The sequence below is a fragment of the Schistosoma haematobium genome, chromosome 1 (genome assembly GCF_000699445.3).
Source record: "Schistosoma haematobium chromosome 1, whole genome shotgun sequence".
Lineage (NCBI taxonomy): Eukaryota > Metazoa > Platyhelminthes > Trematoda > Strigeidida > Schistosomatidae > Schistosoma > Schistosoma haematobium.
The window spans coordinates 80186007-80210735 of NC_067196.1; the positions used below are offsets into that span (position 1 = coordinate 80186007).

General features: G+C 36.8%; 1 protein-coding gene across 2 annotated transcripts in view; it reads right to left on the reverse strand.

Moving 5' to 3' along the window:
• Positions 1 to 23238, reverse strand: part of MGAT5_1 (Alpha-1,6-mannosylglycoprotein 6-beta-N-acetylglucosaminyltransferase A) — a 50520-nt gene extending 27282 nt beyond the window's left edge. The window contains exons 1-7 of one of the 2 annotated variants that reach the window (XM_051209799.1): positions 22767 to 23238; positions 18446 to 18566; positions 10757 to 10856; positions 9345 to 9557; positions 8241 to 8323; positions 4969 to 5058; positions 1773 to 1835 (exon numbers count right to left, since the gene is read on the reverse strand). In XM_051209799.1, the coding sequence (XP_051075263.1) occupies positions 1773 to 1835; positions 4969 to 5058; positions 8241 to 8323; positions 9345 to 9557; positions 10757 to 10856; positions 18446 to 18559 (663 nt within the window). In that variant the 5' untranslated portion in view covers positions 18560 to 18566; positions 22767 to 23238. Of the gene's footprint in view, positions 1 to 1772; positions 1836 to 2613; positions 8324 to 9344; positions 9558 to 10756; positions 10857 to 18445; positions 18567 to 22766 lie in introns of those variants that run through there. The other variant, XM_051209800.1, reaches the window with a different exon arrangement.
• Positions 23239 to 24729: the final 1491 nt, after the last annotated feature.

A 24729-nucleotide genomic window follows, 5' to 3' on the forward strand; every position in this document is an offset into this window, starting at 1 on the left:
TTACCATTTGTCCAAATAACGTTTTGGCATTATTTCTAACTCTAGCCATCAATTGTAAATCATGATCCTTATTCTTCACATTGTTTTATAACCCTCATTTAGCACTAATAAATAGGTGAACATTCTAAGAGTCACTTTAGCGTCGCTCAAAGGTCGTCCATAAATTAGTCTCACCGATACGAGTCAATCAAGATTGGTGTGGAATTTTACAAAATAAACAATCATTCTTTTTCTGCCTATTTGAAATTAATAAACTATGCAAAATAGTAATAATGTTCAAACTATTTTGAAGTATTATCAACCATATATGCAGTTTTCGTCTTTGTTTTCATCAATTCAAGACACTTATTTCAAGGCAGAAATTAACAATGGGTTTTACAAAAGATTGTTTAGTAGAAAGCTCATCAAACATATTCAAAGTATCACATTAAGCGAGATGTATAAGTCTGTGTGACACAAGACCTTTATGTCTATAAACATCCAGCTTCACAAAAAATACAACTTCATGACCTCAACTCAAGAATCCTCACTAAGTGTTATCAATATTTCCAGATCAACTTGATAAAATGTCATAGATATAGATGAAAATTGAATACTTAAAACTATATCACATCAAATGCAGGTATAGATGACATAATTCGATGAATGCACAACTGGCAGTTACAACTTTCAATTTGGCATAAATGTATGCTTTATGCACATACCATGCCTAATCAACAAGTTGTGTTTATATGTGTTCAGGAACAAAGCTTGACCTTAATAATAATATTTAACTTTTTATCAATGACCATATATATATTAAGCCTCAGTTCGTAAGTTATAAACAATTAAGGACATAGAATTGCCGAACGGTTTATCTCAGCAGTCATTCCCTCACAACATATATATATAATTTAAGTAACTAATTTGCATATATTTATATTCTTTTTATCATAAGCTTTTATTTGACCTATTGGTTACTGTTATACGACTTACTATTCTTAATATAATGGGGATTTTTCGGAGATTTTAAGTCACTCCCAATTTATCGGTTACAGCCTTTCACAATCACGGCCACTTCTTGACTTGATCCTGTAAAATTGTTATTTTCCAATTTTATGGTATGATGTGGTCTTATTCACTTGTATATAAACCAAGTATATCTGAAATATATGATTTGTATGGTGGAAGCTGATATCGGTGTTCTGGTATCAACAGACAGGACTAGACGAGAAGGACCAAAAAAGACTCTAGACTGATCATACCGGTCGATATGTCATTGGGTTGGGACAGTACTAGGATTGTATAAGTCGTGTTTCGATTGGTGATCTTATCACGTAAGAATTGACAGGCCATAAGCCATAAAAATTGGAGACAGGGTTTTTGCAAAAAAAGAAAGCCATAACACCATAAACTTGTGTAATTATCATTGCCTGCAAAAATTGAAGATGGTGGATATGATATCAGTAGTAAGACGAACAAATATTTGTCGTAATGAAAGAAATGCTCTATGACGACTCGGAATTTCTAAATAGTAGCGATTAGCTGAGAATAATTATTTTACAGTACATAAAAGACTAGGATTATACCATATAATCGTGTAGCTCAGAACATAGCCTGATTTCCTGTTGGTGAAAGAGCTAATGTCATCAATACAGCTTTATGAAGACATGACATGATTTTACTGAATAAAAGTATCTACAAACACACCCAACTGTGAAAACAATGGATTTATTGGTTCATTAACAATAGTCACAGAAATAATAATACATCTATATGTACACTATTCATACCTGAGCTTCACTATGACGTTTCAGAAATTTTCTGCTATCCAATCGTGGACAGAAACTTTCAACCTATTTCGAAAAGAAACGAGGTATAAGAGATTAGATGAAAAAACCCTTAGAAACTCAAAAGTGATGGTTGAAAATGAAACATTTCAATTCAAAAACAATGAGAAATCTAACTGCTTTCGAAGTCTTCTTAACGTTTTAAAAAATAGATATCAAATGGATAGAATACCAGTAAATTAGTCCCTGCAAAAATATGTTTTTATAACTGAAACACTATAGTCTATGTTAATGATATACGAAAAGTCTTGATAATAAATTTTAAGACAATCCCATTTTGAAGCAAACTTGGATAGTACCTAGCAACAGAATCCAAGATACGTGCTTCGTTTTACTTGGAATTGACCAGTTAAAGTAATTAACACCAGCAACGGAAAGACTCAAACAACTTACAAATGAAATAACCACATTTTCAGTCGGAAATATAATTGCTAAAATTAAGCAGATAAAACAATGAACAGTTCAGATTTATTATTGAATCGTCTGACTTTAATTTACAGAGTTACAGGAACTTGATTATTTCATTCAGTTAAACCTTAAGTCGTGGCTTATTTAGACGACAGGTACTGGCAAAAAAAGTCCTAAGCGAAATATTTTCGATTTATCCAAAGCGTTATATATATATATATATATATATATATATATATATATATATATATATATATATATATGTTAGATCACCATTGAAAACCTGGAAGCACTGGACAGCCATTTCCTCGCAGTATGGGACTCCTCAGCAGTGTGCATCCACGACCCCGTACCAAAAAACACCAAACCCAGGACCTTCGGTTTCGCGTGCAGACACCTAAACTCTAGACCATTGAGCCGACGTCCAGCGATGTTAGTGTCTAACCTCAATGGTGGCCGTGGATGCGCACTGCTGTGGAGTCACATACTGAGACAAAACGATCGTCCAGTGCTTCCGGTTTTTCAATGGTGATCTAACATTGATCGGTTTATGGTTTCAATGAAACAACAAACTCTACAACCACATACTGATAATATATATATATATACTCTTCCAAATAATTTGTATGTTGAATTTACATCTATTTGCTTGTCGACTGACATTTACCTTGAAAAGTGATTCCAGATTATTTTTACGTTTTACAAAAACTCAACAGTAACAAACACATAACTCATATTTTTTAGAGGATTTATGTTCAGAAGGTGGTGCTAAACTAATCTTGGAGTTATTTTCTTATAAATTTCCGGCACAAACATATGCAGGGGATTTTTAGTGTTTAGAATAACATGCTATCCAGAGCACAATAATCAAGTGTATGTGATACCATTTACTAGTGCAATCCTATTAGAACAGAAATAGTGTAAAATCGAATGAAAAACTTTAAGTTTCCAAAATGACAACAACATCACCATATACACTCATAAATAATGAAGGTGATGAATTACAGACATTTTAAGATATACCAACAGTAGAAGATAGATGAGATATACGGGACTATTAAATACAAGTATTCTTCACTAAAAAATACCCAACAGGATCCATGTATAAATTAACTCAAGTAAAACAAAGATAAAATATAGAAGTCTAATGCAAATATTAGGTACAATATGTTTTATTATTAAATTACATAGCTTTAAACACTAAGATCAAAGTTATATGGGAAAAAACCTGATAATAGAATATGAAAAAGATAAGAGATTATTTATACAGTTAAAAGAGACGTGCAAAACTAGATGCATTTAAGAACCCAAATATTGAATAAATTATTAATTGCTACCGAATGTTTTGTTTATGGAAAAAAAGCTGAAATAATTATCAACAGTTCGAACTTGGTATATTCTTGTTTCCATATCAACAGGTTTTCAACAAGTAATTCGGTCCAAGACTAAAAAATATTCCTGGTGGAAAGCCGATTCACAAACTATGCCAAACTTTGATGTGAATTGTTATAAAGAGACTAGATACACCGATCAGCTGTAACAGAAATGCATGAGGCAAAGTGAGATGCATTATTTTTAAAGTAGACCTTAACCAACCCCTTCCTTTCATCGTAGGAAGGCAGTATTACTGAAGATGCTGATTGATTGAAGTTAACACCTTACTGTTGTAACACTCCAGTACAGTCAAAGTACAAATTTGAGTCATATTGTATTCCAACCGACCTGCCTAGAACTGTAGAACCTAAAGGAATAAATGTTCTAGCTAATATAACTCACCCAGAGGTCTTTATAACAGGCAAGTCCGGCCACTATATCAAGCAGCAGCTACGACCCGAGCGATTTCGATAACACATTATAACCAATTAAAGTATTGTTAATGTATTCTTTGGAAAAACTCAGAATCATGTAAATAAAAGTGACAACAGTAACAGTTGCTCAAGCTTTCAGGGCAATCACTGATTACTTACAACTTTATCAGGAACTATAATCGTCATGAAACAAAACTTTATCACAGATATTTTCAGATAGTATTTTTTCACAAAATAAAATTGAATGAAGCATCACTGCCGATTTTCATCACTGAAAATCGGCAAACACTTAGTAATTGTTCCGTCCTGGCTTGGGAACCATCCGTCATGTCCACCAATCCTGACTCTAAAAGGAGTCGAACACACCTAACCTCACGGAGATCACATTACTTTTAAGCAGTTGAGTTAAAATCTAGTAGTCCAAATTTCTAACTTCCATCAATTATTGATATGGTATTATGATTATTCAATATCATCAGTGATACTTTCGACATACCCACTCTATAGTTCAACTCTATCAATTATGATTTCCCACTAGGTTGTCTAGAGTTTATTATGAAGTTAGTTATTAATGAGTACATGATTACTGTTTAGTTGGTTGGCTGTTGAAAATAGTCCGGATGATTGTAGACATTGTTGAGACAAACTATCACAGGCTCTGATCAACCCTAAATTTAAATACATCGGTTAGTCTATTTTCGACTAATTAGCCCTAGTAGACAAATCAAGATGCTTGGAAATTATCATGTAAATTTGATGATAACTCTAACGCTTTTACGGATTTTTTGTTGGAGTGAACATATGGTTTGCTCTCAATTCACTTTTGGAAGAATTAAGCGAAGTACGGCGTTAAGACAAATTTTGTAAAAAATAAATCCATGCTCTTTAAATTCAGAGACAAAATTATTCAATATAACACTTACTTCACTAAGATACCGGATAAGTGAACATTCTGATCCATCGATTCCTAACTCAACATAACATGAATGAGTTCCCCAACGGGTTCGCAACCACTAGCAAAGCAGAATGAAAATAGTATCCATTTAATCTTTCTCTTTTTTGGAGAATATCATCTTATTAATGGGTAACTGAACTTTGATGAGTTAGAGACAACCAATAAAAAACTCTCAAACTGGGGTTGGTTTGCAAATATCAACAACCAATTAGATCTTCGCTCCGAGCCACCACTTAGTCAGGTGACAAAATTGTAACTTGATCAGTAAAATATGATTAGTACAAACAACCACATAAAATGAAAATGGTAAACAATCAACGATTGACTAGTGTATATGAGTGAACATGAAGGTTTTGTTGAATTCGTTAGATTGCTTGTATCAAAAAGAAATACAACTACAAGGTTAACAATAAGAGTACAAATTGCTGTTCCAAGTGAATAAAACGTGACTAACTGTTGAATGTTAGTTGTGAGGCGTTTAATCGAATAATGAATGGAGAGACATATAGTATGAGAGGTGATATATTAGACCAAAACATAACCTTAGAGATTATTTCAAATCAACGGCCACCAATTTCTGAAAATGTTGCTATATTTTCTAGGGGAAAAAGATATACATTTATGAATGAGTCGATCTAGATTTAGTCAATAAAGCTTCCTCTTCGCTCAAGTGGCTGGTTTGAACTTATATCAGTAGTAGGCTAGAACGGCTGCAAAACATAACAATGAGAAAATCAGACTTGTTATTAGTTAGAAAATACACTGGTTTTTGACTGATAAGAGGTCGATTACACAAGACAATGGACTAGATGCAGCAGTGAAGCTCCTAAACTTCGTACAGGCAATGAATCAAATGTAAACGATGAACACACTAACCAGTTGTAGAAACTTTAATAATAATAATAAATGTTTAAAATGACTACAGAATGTACGCCAATTTACAGACATAATCGGGCTGATGCAAAACGAGAGTTGTAATAAAATTATTTTGACAGAATATCTGTGATAGAGTTGTGAATAACGTAAAGCATAAAATTTATGGAAAAGTGCATAATCACAAGTGATTTCACTTTAATGTACAGTATTATTGACGACTCACACACCGTCCCAAGTATTAAAAGGATATAGTTGTCACTAATAAGCATTCTATGGTAAATAGTCACATGTACTAAGATAGAATATCTACAATGTTATAGGGGTTTTAGAATAGCGTATGTCATATATTTTTTCACGAAAGGTACACTTAGCATTTTATTCGCTAGAGTCCAGCTTGAATTTCTGAACTACTTTAGCATTCGACATTGAATTGAAGCCTTTGTAATTGTTATTGGGCAACGATTTATCGTGAGATGGTATAGTATGTTTAATTTTCTGAAGAGAACCGAATTTGATGAAGCAACACAACTACCAGTAAAAAGGTCCAACCACGTTATTGAATTCTATTCATGATTGTAATAGATTTATCGATACTTGATATTCTTAAAAAGCTGTCATATTTGTTTATGAAACCAGAGAATAAATTAGCTTTTCGGGCCAAGTCTTTCTTTTTAATAAAAAGACTGAAACGTCAACGTTATTAAAAGATAAAATCAAAAGAGTTGTTCAAGACTCAATTTATTTGTTGAAGTTCAGTGTACAAACTAATGGGATATAATGCCCAATAAATCATTCTATAGATTCGTACAACTGTTTTATCTATCGAACATAACGAAATTCACCAAAACGAACATAAAGCCTAGTGTGAAAACAAACTTTATTACAAAGCAAAAGTTTCCCATCATCTTTCAACTGAAATGCTAAAATATCAACACACTAAAACGTAGATTTAATGAAGATTTGTAGTGAAATGTTGTTATATCCGAACGAAGAATAAATGAATTACAACTTCTAGAAATTATTTATGGACTACTATTACATATATTCTGATTGGGTAATTATTAAGTACTTAGATTATATATATATACCTCTTATCATAAGCTTCCATTTGACTTATTGGTCACGGTTATACGATTTACTATTCTTAACTTATTCCCAATTTATCAGTTACAGTAGCCCATACACATAGTCACTTTTGACCTGATCTTGTATAAAAAATATCTTTCATTTTATCGTGCGATGAGGTATAAACTGCTTGTATATAAACCAAATATGTCTGAAATATAAGATTCATATAGCGGAGGTTGATATTTGCGTTCCGGACTGGATGGGCTGGATTAGGCGAGAAGCTACTATACAGAGGACTAATAAGGACTCCGAGTTGACTCAAGGCAGCTCGTGCTGATTAACGCATTATTGATTTAGCACAAAGACAAGGTCATATTAGTCGGTGTTCTGACTGACGATCTTGTTACATGATATTTGGTGGACCATAGGACATAACAAATGTAAATTAATGAACCAAAAGAAACATTTTGAGAATGGAAGATATGAGATAAGCTACATTATCAATCATTACCAATTAAATACTTAACAACACAAAAGCAAACAAGAAAACAATCACCGTTTTTTTTCCAAATTTATCTTTAGTTTATTAGAGATATGAAAAAAATTATTATATGAAAAGTATTTATGTTTGTGAAACTCAATCATTAAGAGAATACAGTAACACCACTTATCAAAGAATAACAATCTGAAGAATCCAATCTTAGCAGTAGACAAGCATAAACATCCTTAACCTTCAAACTCCTAAGCAAGTCTTTTTTAAAATAATTCTGTTGCTGGCCTTGATGTCACGTTTATAACTACTGAGCTCGAGGTTAAACTTACCCGTCCCAACCCCGCTTTACCCTAGGCAGGCGTGTTATGTCTTGAGGACCCCCGATGAATATCACGTGACAAGTCACTAAATAGAATCCTGATTCTAGTTCGGTCTATTTCGCGCCTAGTATCTCTGACTTGTCCAATTGAATACCCACTCAGCACCATTAAACTCGGGTCAATAGCTAAGTTCCTATTAGTCCATTATTGACAAGTCTCTATTTATGCCCTATCCATGAGTCGAAAAATCAGTGACCGGTAAGTGGAATATATATACACATAGTAATCTAGTTACAACAAAATTATAATTAGTAATAATCCAAAAAAACAAGTTCAAACTTCTGCAGTATTTGTTTTGTTATAACGAACCGGATGACTGATAATATAAAATTTTACTTACTACCATGTTTTATTACTTCAAATTGTAAAACTATAAACAACTTGAATTATTTCATTAAAATGAAACATATTTACAAAACTTACTTCAATCTTTGAAAAACATTCCGGGTATAGTGGTAGTTCTCTAGCTTGAACAACACAGTTTTCTTGTGCATCTTGTAGAAGATCTGAAGAATCAAAGCAATGAGTAAACAAACATAACTCAAAATAAACTTTGGAAAACTACAGACTATACATTTTTTATAAAGACCGAAAAAAAATCAGTTACATTAAACTTACTGAACTCCTTTAAGACAAATAAACCACTGAGTAATAGCGATCATTTCATGGATATCGACTTGGAGGTTCGCACTTCCCTATATGGCACGGGGCAAGTAGCCGTTGATATTATGAACTGTTATATCTTACACTGGTGTACTTAAACTTTTTTAATCTGTCTATTTCAGCCTAGCATGTCTCATGTTCTTTAATTAGAGTAGAAATTTATGCATCAGTGATTCATTTTCTTTTTAAAAATATGGGTAAAAAATTAGTTATCGCTCATTCATTGTTCAGAATGGTTTATGTTCCCACCGGGAAGTATGTTTAGAGCAGCGTTCCTACAGTTGAAGAAAAAATGGAACTTAAAACAACTGCCAACCAATATCAGTGTCAGAATCTTCAATATGAATATTAAAACAGTTCTACCGTACGGAGCTGAAACTTGGAGAACTACTACAGCTATCACCAAAAAAGTACAAGTATTTCTAAACAGTTGTCTATACAAGATACTCAATGTCCGTTAGCCGGATACCATCAGCAACAGCCTGCCGTAGAAGAGAACAAACCAACTTCTAGCTGAGGGGGAAATTAAGAAAATATGCTGCAAGTAGATAGGATATACATTTCGGAAATCATCAAACTGCATCACGAGGCAAGCCCTAACTTGGAGTCCTGAAGGGAAGTGGAAAAGAGGAAGATTAAAGAACATAATGAGTCGAGAATTGGAAGCAGACATGAAAAGGATGAGTAGGAAATGGAAGGGACTGTCCAGGACAGTGTTGGATGGAGTGTTAGTGGGCGGCCTATGTTCCTCCGCGAGGAGTAACAGGAAATATGTTTATTTAGTAGACATATCACAAATTGTAATATAGGTTTAGGTATCATACAAAGTAAAAACAAACTCATAAAGTAATCAAGAGAGCTTACCCAAATAGTTAATCTTTTTGTAGTTTGATTTCTCATTATTATTCATTTTCAAACCTCGAGCAGTATGAGGTACAAATGGTGCCGAGTTTATAGATTCGGAATAATGTCTAGTTACTTCAGGAGATGAGTTCGTTAAATTAGAGAGTTTCGATTCTATCTGGTCAATACGACGTAGCACGTCGTCTAGAATAACGGCCAATGTTTTCTTTAAGTCTGAAAACAGGGAGAAAAATATAAGTGGCCCAAAGATCAAATGAAACTAATCACTTACTAAATTTAGTCAATTTAAAAAAAGGTACAAAATATCTTTACATTTGAAGTAAACGTCAACGTACAACCACTGAAATCGAAAGGAATACAAAGTAACTGTCCTTTAGAATTCAACTATTTCATTGATACAACCTTATATTCGGAATTGTCGTGATCTCTCAGCTATAAATATTTTCCATTGCTTTATAGCTGAATACAAACTCGTGTACTGTTTGTAGAACCACAACCTAATATTTGAAGACTAGTGTAACTACACACTAGGATCAATTTTAAAACAACCAATCAAATCTTAATTATTAATTTCATGGATCTCCATAAATTAAGCATTAAAAATGTATTTTGTTTTAACAGTGAGAAAGTTAACTAACCGTCAACCAGTGAAAGTGATTCGTGATAATTTGGAAAATTATAAGCAAGTCTTACAGTTATTACTGACCTTTTCTAGGTCAAATTGGATTTCATTTGATTAGAAAGAGTGGTTATACTTTCTACTGAAAACTAAATGACGTACAAGAGATGTAGAATGTTGCAGAGGAACTTTCATTTGACTAAATTTGAGTCTATCATAAAATTGAGGAAAAACAAGCACATTAAGTAAATTCTTTTCACTTGTCTTCTTCCATGATCTGTAATGTTAATTCTAAGTAACTGTTTCTCTTTGGAAAGAATCCGACACACAGCTCATAAAATTATTGAGAAAAATAAAATACCTAGGATTCAGATAATGAATTTACACTGAACGTACAGTAGATTCAAAGTGTTCTGACTGATGGCAGCGGTTTGGTAATACTCTTTCACTTTGAAAGGAATACTAGAAGAGAGTTATCGATTTCTCTACCGTACTGATGACGCAAGTTTTCTATAACATACAAGGTTTATCATCTCTTAACAGGTGGAAAAAAGAATGATAGTGTGAATAGTATCCGAAAATTTTACAAGGAAGTTTTTATATATGGGAAACTTAAATCCACGGAATACTATTACATACACATCAGATATTATCATGATTTGGTGATGATATATGTCAAATAATGATGATTCTAATATGAAAACCTATTAAATGTATTACGAACATGAATTTATTGGATTAACGATTAAATTAATAAAAGAACAATTTACTGACTTGACAGTAAAGTACATACCATATCCCGTCAACTCTGCGCTGTAAGGATCATCAAAACCCACATTCTGAGTTTCGGCCAAAGCTTTGACATACTTTCGGGAGAGGTTAATAATATCAGCCTATAAAATATCAAAGCATATGTCAATCTTTTTTACAATATAATCAATCAAAAATATACGTAAATTTTTGTATGTTGTTACTTTCTATTGATAAACATATGGTGAGAATTATATTCTAAAATCAAAAGAACACTGTTTAAAAGCTCGCCCACAACTTCAAGCAAGATTAAACAGTACGTAGGATAGTATACATCATTGAACAATACATTTTCAGCAAGAACATTAGAGATGTCTACAGAAATCTGTCTTCCGTTTCCCTCTTCTTGAGTACGCGGTCACAGATGTAACTTTTTGGCATATTTATTCTCTAAAACTAATTTGACTATCAGATATACTTCTACATAAATAATAGTCGATTAGGATGAAATCCAACCAACTAAACTTTTTTGTCTCCTATATGTGATAAACTGGTCTTCTATTAGCTGAGCCATTATTAATTATTAACTGATTTTGGGGTGTCCATAAAATAAGAAGTCAGTTTTATACCACAGACGCGCAATATAAATTTAGTAAAAACGACATCTAGCAAGTACAAGTAAAATACTAATGGTGAATGGATATAGCGTGCTAGAATAAGACCTAGAATCTAAACCTTTGTTTGCTGAAGAATAAGAGAGCTATAAAATTGATTTTTACTGAAATCAAGAACCAATCCAAGTTAAGCCACCATTGAAAACCTGAAAACACTGGACGGCCATTTCCTCTCAGGATGGAACTTCTCAGCAGTGTACATCCATGACCCCGTACCAAAAGGCATCGAACACAGGACCTTCGGTTCCGGGGGCAAAAGCTTAACATCTAGATCATTGGGCTGGCATTCAACAATTTTAATGTCTCACTTCAATTAATCCACGATATTACGTGACCTTCCGTTGTCTTCGGTAGGTAACTGCCCCACACGCAACACCGTTGAACTTCACTAGTCATTGAAACTCAAAAAATTTCACAGACCTACACCGAAAATTGATTTTTGGCAATGGTTTGTGTCCCCAAATGCCCTGGTATGACCGAGAGCGGGGATGGTCTGCCCTCCCTCTCGAAAAACTCCCACACGGCCACGCATATACAGCCTCTGCTAGGGAAGTCCTACTCATTGCCTTCTCGTGGCGGGGGTGTTGTTTACGAAAATGAGAGGACGAAAAGCGAATGTCCGGCGCTCTAACCAGATCCCAAACCAATGGTGCACATAGGCTCCAGTATCCTGAGGGAACAAATGGCGTATGAACCCATTTTCGGTCACCGGCTAACATGGGACTGCATCTCCTTACGATGCTCTACTGCCTTGTGGGTTAGACCTTTAGGTCAAAGGCTCGGGGTGTGGACCCCCAAGTAAACCACCTGCTTCGATCTGGGCACCCGGGCAGTATCACAGCCCACACGCAAATGATGAACTCTCTATATCTATGGGAACTACTTTTCTCGCTTCGAATAACAAACAAATGATTCAAATTATTGTCATTACTATTATTATTACCATTATTATTGTTATTACTCTTATCATTAATTATTATTATTATTATTATTATTTACTACGACATTATTCACCCTCTTTTATTCCTACTCTGTCTATACTTATTTTTTCGACTTATACAGCAGCTCGTCTTTGGTGGAAATTCGACTCTGTCTAAACATTTTCGAGTCACTGTTCGGTTGAAAATTGTGTGTTACCACCGAATTTGAGTACTGAAGCAGTTTTTCTGAAACCACATGCACCATTCAAACTGGCTGCTTCAACGTTCGCACACTTATGCAAGTCGGACAACAGATAAGGCTGGCTATGTCTTTGGAAAGTCTTAATATCGATGTCTGCTGTCTATCCGAGACCCGTATTCGAGACTCTGGTGAAGTACTACAAATTCGATCTCCATCTGTCGCTTCAAAAAGCTTATTTTACGTGCGCTTATCCGGGGACCCTGTGGCACCTTCGTCTGGTCTTGCTGGCGTTCGTGTAGCACTAAGTACTAGAGCTGAGGCACCACTAATCGATTGTATCCCCATTAACAGTCGGTTGGTTATGTGCTGTTAGATTAGAAAGTTCCATCAAAGTGAGAAGAAATCGGCGTGAGAAACTATGTCTTTTCGTCATCTCCTCCTATGCCCCGACAGATTGCAGCCCGGATGCAATCAAGGATGAGTTTTACCACCAGTTATCTGTTCTTCTCCAGAAAGTGCGTTCGACAGATATTGTAGTACTAGCCGGAGATTTGAATGCTCAGGTCGGGCGTCTAGGCACAGAAGAGAGTCGTTTAGGTGGCCGATGAGGACTTGTAGGTCGCAGGTCAGATAACAGGAACCGTCTACTGAAACTGTGCACAGACCACAACATGTTTCTGGCTAGCACTAACTTTCGACACAGTCATCGCCGATGTGCCACATGGCGTCCTCCCTCTGCATTTCAAGCCTGGACTCAGATTGATCACATCGCGATCAGCTACCGCTGGCGTGGTTGTGTACAAGACTGCCTCTCCTTTTGGAGTACCTATCTGGACACTGATCATGCCTTGATCTGAGCCAATCTTACCTTGCTTTCCAGTGGACAACGAAGTGACCGCCACCAACGGATTGATGTTAGCAAGCTGGTTGCAACTTCTGTTGCAAGTAAGTATCGAACCGAGGTAGCTTCTCGGCTAGCTACCATTCCACTGAAAAGTATAGATGAGCATTGGTTGCAATTGCATGACGCCATGAAAATGGCGGATACAGTCAGTTGTGGGTTCGCGAAACGTCCCGCTTACAAGCACTGGGTTTCTTCTGGTTCCTTACAACTCATTGAAGCCCGTCGGTCTACTTCGGGTGACCGTGAGTTTGATCACAAACGAAGGATGTTACGTAAGGAAATTGGGCAAAGCTTGTGTAACGACCGAGAAGCCTGGTGGTCGGAGCGTGCTAATGAGCTGGAAGCAGCAGCTGCATCTGGTAATTACCGGAAGCTCTTCCAACTCATCCGAGCCACTGGCAGCAAGAAGTCTGGTGTGAGTGAAACAATCTGCGAGGATGATGGGATGCCAATCACTAACATCCATCGACGTCTTGGACGATGGACAGAATTCCTCGAAGGGCAGTTCAAATGGCCTGCTGCTCCGGCAACATCGGTCAGACTGTCCTGCCCTCCATGGCCGGTGACGACTGATCCACCAAATGAGGCGGAAGTCTGCAAGGAACTCCAATTCTTGAAGCGCTACAAATCACCTGGCCCAGATGACTTACCTCCGACTCTTTTTAAAGATGGTGGTGACTTTCTGACTAAGGGACTGACGACGTTGTTTACAAAGGTCTGGGAACTAGAGAGTGTACCAACGTCATGGAATGAGTACATAGTTGTCCCTATCTTTAAAAACGGTTCTGTTGTAACGGGTGACTGCAGGTTATGATAAGCAGAGTTTATATTGATCGATTCAGTGACACGGAAAACACGTAGTGAACGACCTAGAGCCCCAATTGGTCCTGCTTCCCTGTCTAGCCCAACCAGTTGAGTCTAGAACGCAAGTCACAGCCTCTGAGTTATGAATCATTATATTTCAGACATACTCTATTTATATACTAACCAAACAGACCACATCGTACCATAAAAATAGAAAACAACATCTGTACAATATTTAACGAGTGAAATAAATAATGGCCAATAGGAAATGTTCATTTAACGTCCAAGGACATCATTAGACTTAACATGATAATGATTGGCACATTATTCCTCAACATCCATAACAGGTTGACGTCGTTCCTGTAACAACTATCAGGGGATAAGTCTACTTCCGATCGCGTCCAACCTATTGGCTTCCGTCATACTTCGTAGGTTGTTCAAAACCCGAGAAATATTGATTTGCGAGGAGCAGGCTGGGTCTCGTTCTGGTCGAGGATGTATTGATCATATCTTCACCCTCCGCCAAATGTTAGAACACCGCCATATTTATCAAAGGCCAACAATCTTAGTATTTCTTGACATCAGGGCTGCCTTCGATTCGTTGGACAGGACTGTTCTTTGGGATTGTCTATTGAAGAAGGGTGTGCCTGAGAAGTTTATTAACATCTTAAAGGCCCTATATACAAACACCTCAGGCAGAGTGAGGACATACAACCACCTCTCTCCATTGTTCCATTCGAGCAGTGGGGTTAGGCAGGGTTGCCCAATCTCACCATTCCTCTTCAACTTTGTCATCGATGATATTCTGGAAACAGCTCTGATGGATGTAAGTAATGGCGGTGTGGATCTGTTGCCTGGAGAAAGACTTCTCGACCTTGAGTATGCGGATGATATTGTCTTACTGTGCGATAATGCTCAAGCCATGCGATTCGCACTTAATCAGTTGGCAATCAATGTCCGTAGGTACGGTACGAGCTTTGCACCTTCGAAGTGCAAAGTACTTCTACAAGACTGGCAGGATTCTAATCCTGTACTCACCCTGGATGGTGAGCAGATAAAAGTAGCCGAGAAGTTCGTATATCTGGATAGATGCATAAGTGCTGGTGGGGGTGTGAGTGATGAGATCAATGCACGTATAGTGAAAGCCAGAGCGGCTTATGCCAATCTGGGCCATCTTTGGCGCCTTCGTGATGTTAGTCTGGCTGTAAAAGGTCGGATCTACAACGCGTCGGTGAGAGCAGTCTTGCTCTATGCTTGTGAAACCTGGTCTCTCCGAGTTGAGGATGTTAGACGACTATCTGTGTTCGATCATCGTTGTTTCCGAAGGATTGCTAACATCCAGTGGAAACACCATGTCAGTAGTAATGCAGAGGTTTGGCATCGTGTGATCGGGCACAGAGGCGATAATGCAATCGGTGTCACCATCTTGAAACACCGAGTTCGGTGGCTTGGACATGTTCTAAGAATGTCGACCCAGAGAATTCCACGTCGTGCATTATTTGCCGACTCTGGGACTAGTTGAAAAAAGCGGAGAGGTGGTCATTATATGACATGGTGTCGTGAGATGAAAGAAAGCTGCAAAGGACTGGCTTGTGTTGGTCCTTCACGACTCCCTAGCTGAGGTCCGAGAGATGGTGCAACACAGTGGCTAGAGACGTTATCAGATATGGCTCAGAATAGAAGCCGGTGGAGATCCTGCTGTAACCTTCCTTTACTTTCTTCATAAAAAAAGTGGTTGTGTATTCCTTAACTGAAAGATTTCTTCTGATTGTACCTTTCCGTTCCCCCATTTTTACCATAATAATTATTACACCACCTTACATCAATCTCTTCGTTATTATTCTCTCTTTTTTTCTTTTCCTTCCCCTTAAATTCTCATTGTTTTGTGTGGTGCATATATATTTGGCACACTCTTGTACCAATATTTATAAATAATGGTTTGTGACATATCATTATATCACATGTGTGAGTATTTTGTATTTATTTATTTAAACACATAAACATTGATACAAGGGGGCACCAAATACATATGCGCCACACAATAACAATAAGACCAGTAGCAGTCATCATTGCTTTGTGTGAGCGTTGGAATACTACCGTGGCACCCGAACCAAAACAGGTAGTTTTCTTAGGGAACCACACTCCGAGCCTTTGACCTAAAGGTCTAATCCACAAGGCAAAGGAACAACGCTAAGAGGTGCAGTCCCATGGTAGCCAGTGACCAACAATAGGTTCATACGCCATTTGTTCCCTAAGGATTCTAGAGCCCATGTGCATCATCGGTTTGAAATCAGGGTTTTCCAACTCCCCTAGGTGGACCTCCGTGTCCACCAACCCGGTTGGCGCGCTGGATATTTGCTTTTACACATCTCAATTTTGTAAATAATACCCCCTCCGCGAGAAGGCAGTGAATAGGACTTACCTGGCAGTGGCTGTATACGCGAGGTCATGTGGGAGCATTTCGAGAGGGAGAGTGGAATTTCCCACCCTCGACCGTACCAGGGCATTTGGAGGCATTTTGTATGTAACCACGTTAGCTTACTACAATAACTTATTCTTCTGGCTACTGGTCTTGTCTATGATCACAAATCATTCGAGGGGGGAGACAATTCGGTCTTGTGAGCAGTCATCATCTAACCACGTCACACTTTTTCACATCGTGTTTTGATCAGATGTCTATTCGTTTATTTTAACAATTGCAGCTCTCATTCATTTATTAAATCCTATTTAATAACGCGAATATTTGACAGTTAGTGATAATATAAGCACAAAAATGTACACAGAGAGGTGAAGGACCTCCCATTAGATTTTCTAGAAGTTTTATTCCCAACAAATTCAGAAAAGCTAATATAGGCAGATAAATGTGAGCTCTTGTGAAGTCAGTGATTTAAATTTAATGCTTAAAATTAGTAAACGTGAGCATAACTGTTTAAAGGTTCATGTTTATTTAATTGAAATTTAAAAATATTTCTTCGCCTAAATTATTTTGTTCTAAAACGTTGAACAGAAATTTTGATTTAATGAAGACCAACGTCTCTTAAGAAGATTACGTACTTATGTAATGTTTAAATTAATATAAAAATAGCGATTAAACATACACCACTACGAAAAAGCATGTTATCAAAATGACAGTTTCTAGTCTTAGATTCTTGAAACCGATTGGCAATCTAATTTTCTGTTGTTTTACGATCACCTTTTCCTATAATTATCTCAACTAACTTCAAAATCTGTTCTCCATATTTACAGTACTTTACATCGAATTGTGTGATGACATGCCATAAATTTGGTTCAACCTTAAGAAATTTCGGAGTGATATATATAATTATATATATATAATACGCTACACAGGTTTAGTAATGTTTTTGGCATAGTTTCCGATGTTGAGTTGGAGTGATTCTGTGATCTAAATACTTTGGTTTCCATAATAAACTATAGCGAAGTTTCGATTGGTATTTTTACTATAATTACAGATTGTAAGCATTTTATTCTGAGTGTTTAGTTTATGAAACTGAAAGTGAATGCTCATATATAAAACAGTAAACTCCATGACGAGGAACCAATATACACTAGAGGGTAAAACAGTTTCTTTTATTGAAGTTTATGAGTCCTGAAAATTCAGCTTTCTGAGTTATAGCTAAATTTTTCTTAGGATTACATTTTAACTAGAATTACTCGCTTTTCTCGTGGCTTCAGTTTCCGCGATCAAACGTTGCGCTGTTAAGTCCTGATCCCAAAGTAGAGTCCCTTGTGAGTTAAGAGCTACTGTATGAATCTCTATAATAAGACTAGGGTAACAACACACTCCCCTTTTCGAGATGTATTTAGTGACCCCTAAGTATATTGTACAAATGACGATAATTCTTTACCTTCCAACGATTTTGATTTTATCCTAGGTATCACGAGCCATGTTTTCATTAAATCGAGTGTCTTAAATGTTTCAAAGTTGGTGTACTTTCTTGATTGGCCACTTCAGTAACTAAGTATAGGTTTATGTAATAAGAATTGAACTATAATAATTTCTAGGACTAGAAATAATACATGACTGTTCGTGACAAAGATGAAATAGAAAGGGGTCATATCATTTAAAAAACAACCGTTGAGCCACAGTTCTCCATGAAAATCTTATAGAGCTAGTATACACAGTTATTTTAGTCCGTCAATAATATGATAAATTCAACACAATCCTCAAGTTTCAAAACATACTTAATACAACACAAATAAAACGTACCCGATATTGTACAATAGATTGATTACCGTTATTTACCACCCAACATACTCCAAATAGAATAACGAGAAAGAAAAAGATGCACAGAACTCGAGCTTTTTTTAAATACCGTTTCATCGATTAACTGGAAAATAAAATCGGTTTTCCATAATGAAATAAAAAGGCTGTAGGCTCATAGCTGTAACTTGTGAACAGAAAGCATATTAAAGTCACAGAATGAGTATGAAAAATATATCCTTACCCAACTAATTCACAAAGATGTTAACACATAGGAAATTAATCGTACAGACATAGTTACAGCTAAACGCATCGATGATGCATGTTGACCTGCACGCCATAGCGATAGTGAATGCATGTAATCTACTGGATTTATATGAGGTGAGTCCATTTGCTAAAAAATCGCCGGCTAAATATCATAAGACAATGCGTGACTATTTATTACTCTCAGGAAAATAAAATAAAAAATTATTTAACAAAATACGGCCAACGGTCTACTGGGTATATGACTATTAGGAAACACAAATCAAAAGTCATTGACAGTTTTTTTCAGTTAAATATCAGACTAGATTCTTAAACGCCAAGTTATTGAACTAGTATGATTTGAGACACTAAAGAGGAAGAATGTAATTGTATGCTTTCATTATTAAAAGACAGTGTTGTTAAACAAGCTCTGAAGAAACTCGCAAAAAGGACAAACGTTTTACCAAAATTTTAATGGTCGAATGTTCAACTTTGAAACAGTTTTTTTATAAAAATGTGTTAAAACTTAAATGTTAGACCCTTGGAGACATTAGTTGTTGACTGATTGCCCAAAGTGGCCTATATTTCATTCCACAGTTAAACGTAGAATTTTATTTGTGCACTATTCAATCACTTTATTTATTTGTTTTATTTAAACACAAACATTGGTACAAGCGAAACACCAAATACATATGCGCCACACAATAACAATAAGGTTAAGATACAGAGAAAGTGCGTATAATTAAAAGAAACGACGAACAGAAATTAATGTATGAGTGAAACTATTAATAATAATAATGATGATGATGATGATAATAATAATAATAATAATAATAATAATAATAATAATAATAATAATAATAATAGTGAAAGAGTTTAATTAGCAAAAATAACCAGGAAGAATCCTTTCAAATAAAGAAGATGCGTTGATTTTTTATGAAGAAACAAGTTACAGCAGGATCGTCACTGGATTATATTCTGAGTCACACCTGATAACGTCTTAAGCCACTGTGTTGCACCATCGTCGTGCCCGAACACATGACGCCGGACCTCTGCACTACTAACATGTTGTTGCCACTGGATGTCAGCGATCATTCGAAGACAACAATGATCAAACACAGATATTCGCCTGACATCCTCAATTCAGAGAGGCCAGGTTTCACAAGCATGGAGCATGAGTGCTCTCACCGACGCGTTGTAGATCCGACCTTTTGTAGCCAGACTATACATTATTTATTTATTATTTTAACATATAGATATTGGTACAAGGAGGCACCAAACACATATGTGCCACACGGATCTCACTCGATGTGTGAGGGCTGTGATACTGCCCGGGTGCTCAAACCGAAGCAGGTGGTTTCCTTAGGGAACCACACTCCGAGCCTTTGACCTAAAGGTCTAATCCACAAGGCAAAGGAACAACGCTAAGAGGTGCAGTCCCATGGTAGCCAGTGATCAACAATAGGTTCATACGCCATTTGTTCCCTAAGGATTCTAGAGCCCATGTGCATCATCGGTTTGAAATCAGGGTTTTCCAACTCCCCTAGGTGGACCTCCGTGTCCACCAACCCGGTTGGCGCGCTGGATATTTGCTTTTACACATCTCAATTTTGTAAATAATACCCCCTCCGCGAGAAGGCAGTGAATAGGACTTACCTGGCAGTGGCTGTATACGCGAGGTCATGTGGGAGCATTTCGAGAGGGAGAGTGGAATTTCCCACCCTCGACCGTACCAGGGCATTCGATAGCTAGTCATAGACAGAGTAGAGCCTGGTACATAAGTGCATCGACTCAAGGCATCACACCACCACACTGATGACATAGTAGTAAACGTGGTAACAGTATTAATGGTAATAGGAAGTATTAGGCATAGAACATGTGAATTTAGAAAATACAGATTCGTGAAACAGAAAAACATTTTAAAATAATTTACAAACTTAAGATTTAAATGAGCTCAAGAAATGAGTGCACATGTTCCAATGGGAAAGTTTCCATGTTATTTCATCCAAGGTTTCTAACCAATGGTTAAGATGATCATGCGAACCTCAACTGGAGAGTCCGAACCTACCTATGCAGCTCAGTCCAACCTCCATCGACTTCATGGACTGATACCAAGTTTTGGTTTGGTCACCCCTACCTTACACCATCCGTCATCAAAAGTCGAGGTAAGCGGTGTTTGGAGATACGTAATACATGTCCTAATAACTGTGGTCGGTAAAAATTCATTACCTTACCTGTCACACTAGTGACGGAACAGAAAACAGATAAATACAAAGTGCGGCCTGGTAATGACTCTTACTTTTAAATTACCACACTATATTAACACGACAAGAAATCAACAGAAAGTAGATAAGAGTGATTAATGGTGCCAATTAGTGTTAGTAATGGCCTTGATTCTCTGCAAGTCTAGAAGTTTGTACAAAGGAAAACTTGTTAAGCACTCTGTAGATTACTCAAAATGCTTATACTCGTACATAAACCAAAGGACTAAAAGAAGAGGAAATATTCCAGCATTGTGGACAGTAGTGCTGCATCATTAGCAGAGGACGATCATGGTAAAGCTCAGGTATTCACATATTACTTTAGCAATGTATATACAGTAGAGATGCTCTCCTATTCGGTTCATGCAAAACCCAAACACACTAGACACTGTGACAATCAAAGAACCCGATGTACGTGGTCTGTTAAATGGGCTTGATATAGGAAAATCCATGAAACTTGATAAAATACATCTTAGGTTACCAAAGGAATTAGCCAATTTTGTCGTGATTCCTTGAAGCATATGTTTTAATCTATCTATAACCCAGGGTCGATTACCAAAACAGGTTATTCATGTCTCACTAACTTATTAGTGGCTCGTGAAAGCTGGTGCGCTTTTAAGTACCAAACGTCACTTATAGATGCAGCCTACATTGACTTCAGCAAAGCTTTTGACAGAATTCCTCACAATCGGTTAAGTTAAGAAATGTCAGGGTTGAAGGCAATCTATTGATGTGGACACCAACGAAGAGTACGAGTGAACTCAAAGTTGTCTAGTTGGGAAACTATGCTTAGCTGAGTACTTCAGGGTACAGTTTTGGGACCAGTGTTTTTCCTCCGATATGTAAATGACCTTTCTAGTTTCTTATAATCATCGGTTTTGTTATGTTGATATCAAGATATGGGAAGCGATAAAAAGGGCGATAGCTTGGAGCTTCAAAATGATCTAAAGAAATTATCTGAGTAATTTAAAATTTGACAGTCCCCAGTAAATGTTTTCGTGTGCATTATGATGTATATTAGTCAGTTTTTAAATTACTTAGTGATAAATTTGCATCTGATATGCTCTCACTTTTCTTGTCTTCAAAAACAGTGTTTACAAGGACACTCTGGAGACGTCCACAAGCACAGAACAAATTAATTGGCAGCTATCGACTTTTTCAACGAATGGGATTCATTACCTCAGCACGTCGGGCTCAGTGGTTTATATAGGTCGATGGACCTCCTATCCTTATTACTGAAGACTGGAACACGTAAGTGGGGCTCCATATTTCGACAAGTTGGATTAACTGAGAGACCACCATTGCTAGGACTAATACAGGCCACCTAGACTCCTGTTATTTTAGAAATGAAATGATCTGAACAGAAAGCTAGATGAAAGTTGATTGGACGTGATGAAAAAGTTGGAAAAAAACACTACACTTGGGAACCGAGTGGAAAAATTTTTCCTCATTTGGCGTTTCCCCTCTAGAACTAAGATCTGATGGCCTTAGGTATTTGTTTGAAGGAATAACAACAGATATAAAGTCAAATAATTAATAATTATTAATAATGAGTGGTGAAGAAAAACTAGTTAGTTCAACCCTACACACCCCTGGTTGCCTACATTTAAATCAGAATATTTTTTAACTTCTTGCAATTGTTAACGACCGACAAACAAAAATGTAAACACTCGATCTGATGCGACCCTGAAAATCAATGTGATGATCTTTCAATACTTCGCTTTCCTACTAAGGATCTTCGACTTATTACGGATTTTGAGTTTTTAGTGACTAAGCGGTATAAAGTAAAATAAAAACGAGGTAAACAATGGACTGACATGTACCTTATCCTTTCAATCTGAATAACCAAACTGTAGCACATAACAACCAATGACGATACGTCCTTGTGATGAAGTTATTGTAAATTGAGAGTTGAAAAGCCTCGGTTTTGTATTGAAATTCAGGTTTCAAATATATTCTATTGCATTTCACCCCGTTTTTTACCATACAAATGTGTGTGAATTAGATCGAAATAAGATATGTAACGGAAACATCATTAACCACTTCTATGACAACGGTATATACAAAATTCTTATGTTCAAATGGCTTTGGACAGGACGCAAGGTGGCCATATACTGGCATTTCGAATCTTTGATTATCATTTGGGTGTTAATATGCCCCATCGTTTTCCCCCGTCTAGTACTAACAATAACCTTCTACGCGCTCGTTTCAAAAAGGGCAGTGATTTTTGTACTTGTTGTGATTATACTTGCTTTGGGTACTTATTGCACCAAAAAGCATTCTTGGTCTACTTTAACTAAAAGTACTTTGGTTAAAGTTTGAAATTTTTTGTTAAATTTTGTCCTGAGTACCATTTTTAAGTCTTTGACTAACACCTGTGTTCACTTTGAGATCATTTTGTGTTTTTAAACCTTTTAAATCTAATTACAATGGTTGGTTAGACTCACAAATGTGGGCAACCAAATTGTTTGTTCCCCGTTGAGGAGGGAATGCAGTGTGATGACTGTAAAAAGTGGTGCCACAAAATGTGTACACGCCTAAGTCATATGGCATACAAAAGATGCTCGAAGCCTAACTCGCATTGGCTTTGTATGTTCTGCTGAACGGATAAAAAGGTGCTAATTAAGGAGGCTATGGGCCTATTGGCTTTGGCCTGCAAGAAAAACGACGACACATGCGCTGACAACACCGGCATTGACAGTGACGAATGTGTCAGTGTAGTATCTGCTGTTACGCGACCTCTCAAACAACCGACTCTGACCGACGCAAAAGTGAGATCTCCTTTAACATTAACAAGGGGAGTAATACCATCTGGTACTGACATTTATAACAATGCATCTTTAGTGGAAACCGACGAACTGGATAAAACCATCACCGTTCCGAATAGTCCCAATGTCCTGAGGGATGAAAAATGGACTACGGTACGTAGGAAACGAAACGAAAGGAAAAAATCTGTAGGCAGTACACAGGTAGTTAGTAACTCACTGATGGACTCTCATTGTGAGTCACAAACTGCACTACCAAAATCTGATGGTAAGAGTGAAACCCATCCTGGCGTGACTGAGAAGAAAAATCGAATAACAGCTAAAACTAATGGCTGTTTACTTGATAAGTCCTTGGTGAACTCTCAGACCAATCCGCCAAAGCTCCAAAGTAAAGCTTCGTCTAACACTGTTGTGAGTCATTCAAAGGACTCTGTTACAATAAAAGCTAATCGTAAGATATCACGGTCGAAAGCTGTTAACACAGTTTCAAAGGAAGCTAAACCCCTTCCTAGTTTAATTTTTGGAATCTAGAGGAGTCGAAAGACAACGACCCTGCTAAAAGACATGCACATGACCTGAAGTTAGTGGAGTCTGTGGTAAGAAATGTACTATCTGAAGAGGTTTTAGGGGTACATATTACAAAAGTAATACGACTTGGTAAATGGGTTGGAGGCGAGACCCAACCAAGAAGAATCCTGAAACTGGTTCTCGGGAGTTTCGAAGAAAGAGACATATTATTGAAAAACGCACCAAAAACTCGTGACTCAGATATCCGTATTCGACCAGATTGGCCGCTTGGGGATCGAATCAAGTGGAAGAATGCTCTTACGGAGTTGAGGACTCGCAAATTAAATGGCGAAAATAACCTTACCATTAAGGGTTTTCGGGTAGTCAGGTCTTGGAAGCCCATACTTCCGAGGCCTGTATGGGTAGAACGATTGATTTCCAAAACACCTTAAGTGTGTGCTGCACGAACTCTCGTAGTCTTAGAAATAAAACGTCCGAGCTAAGTCTGATGGTG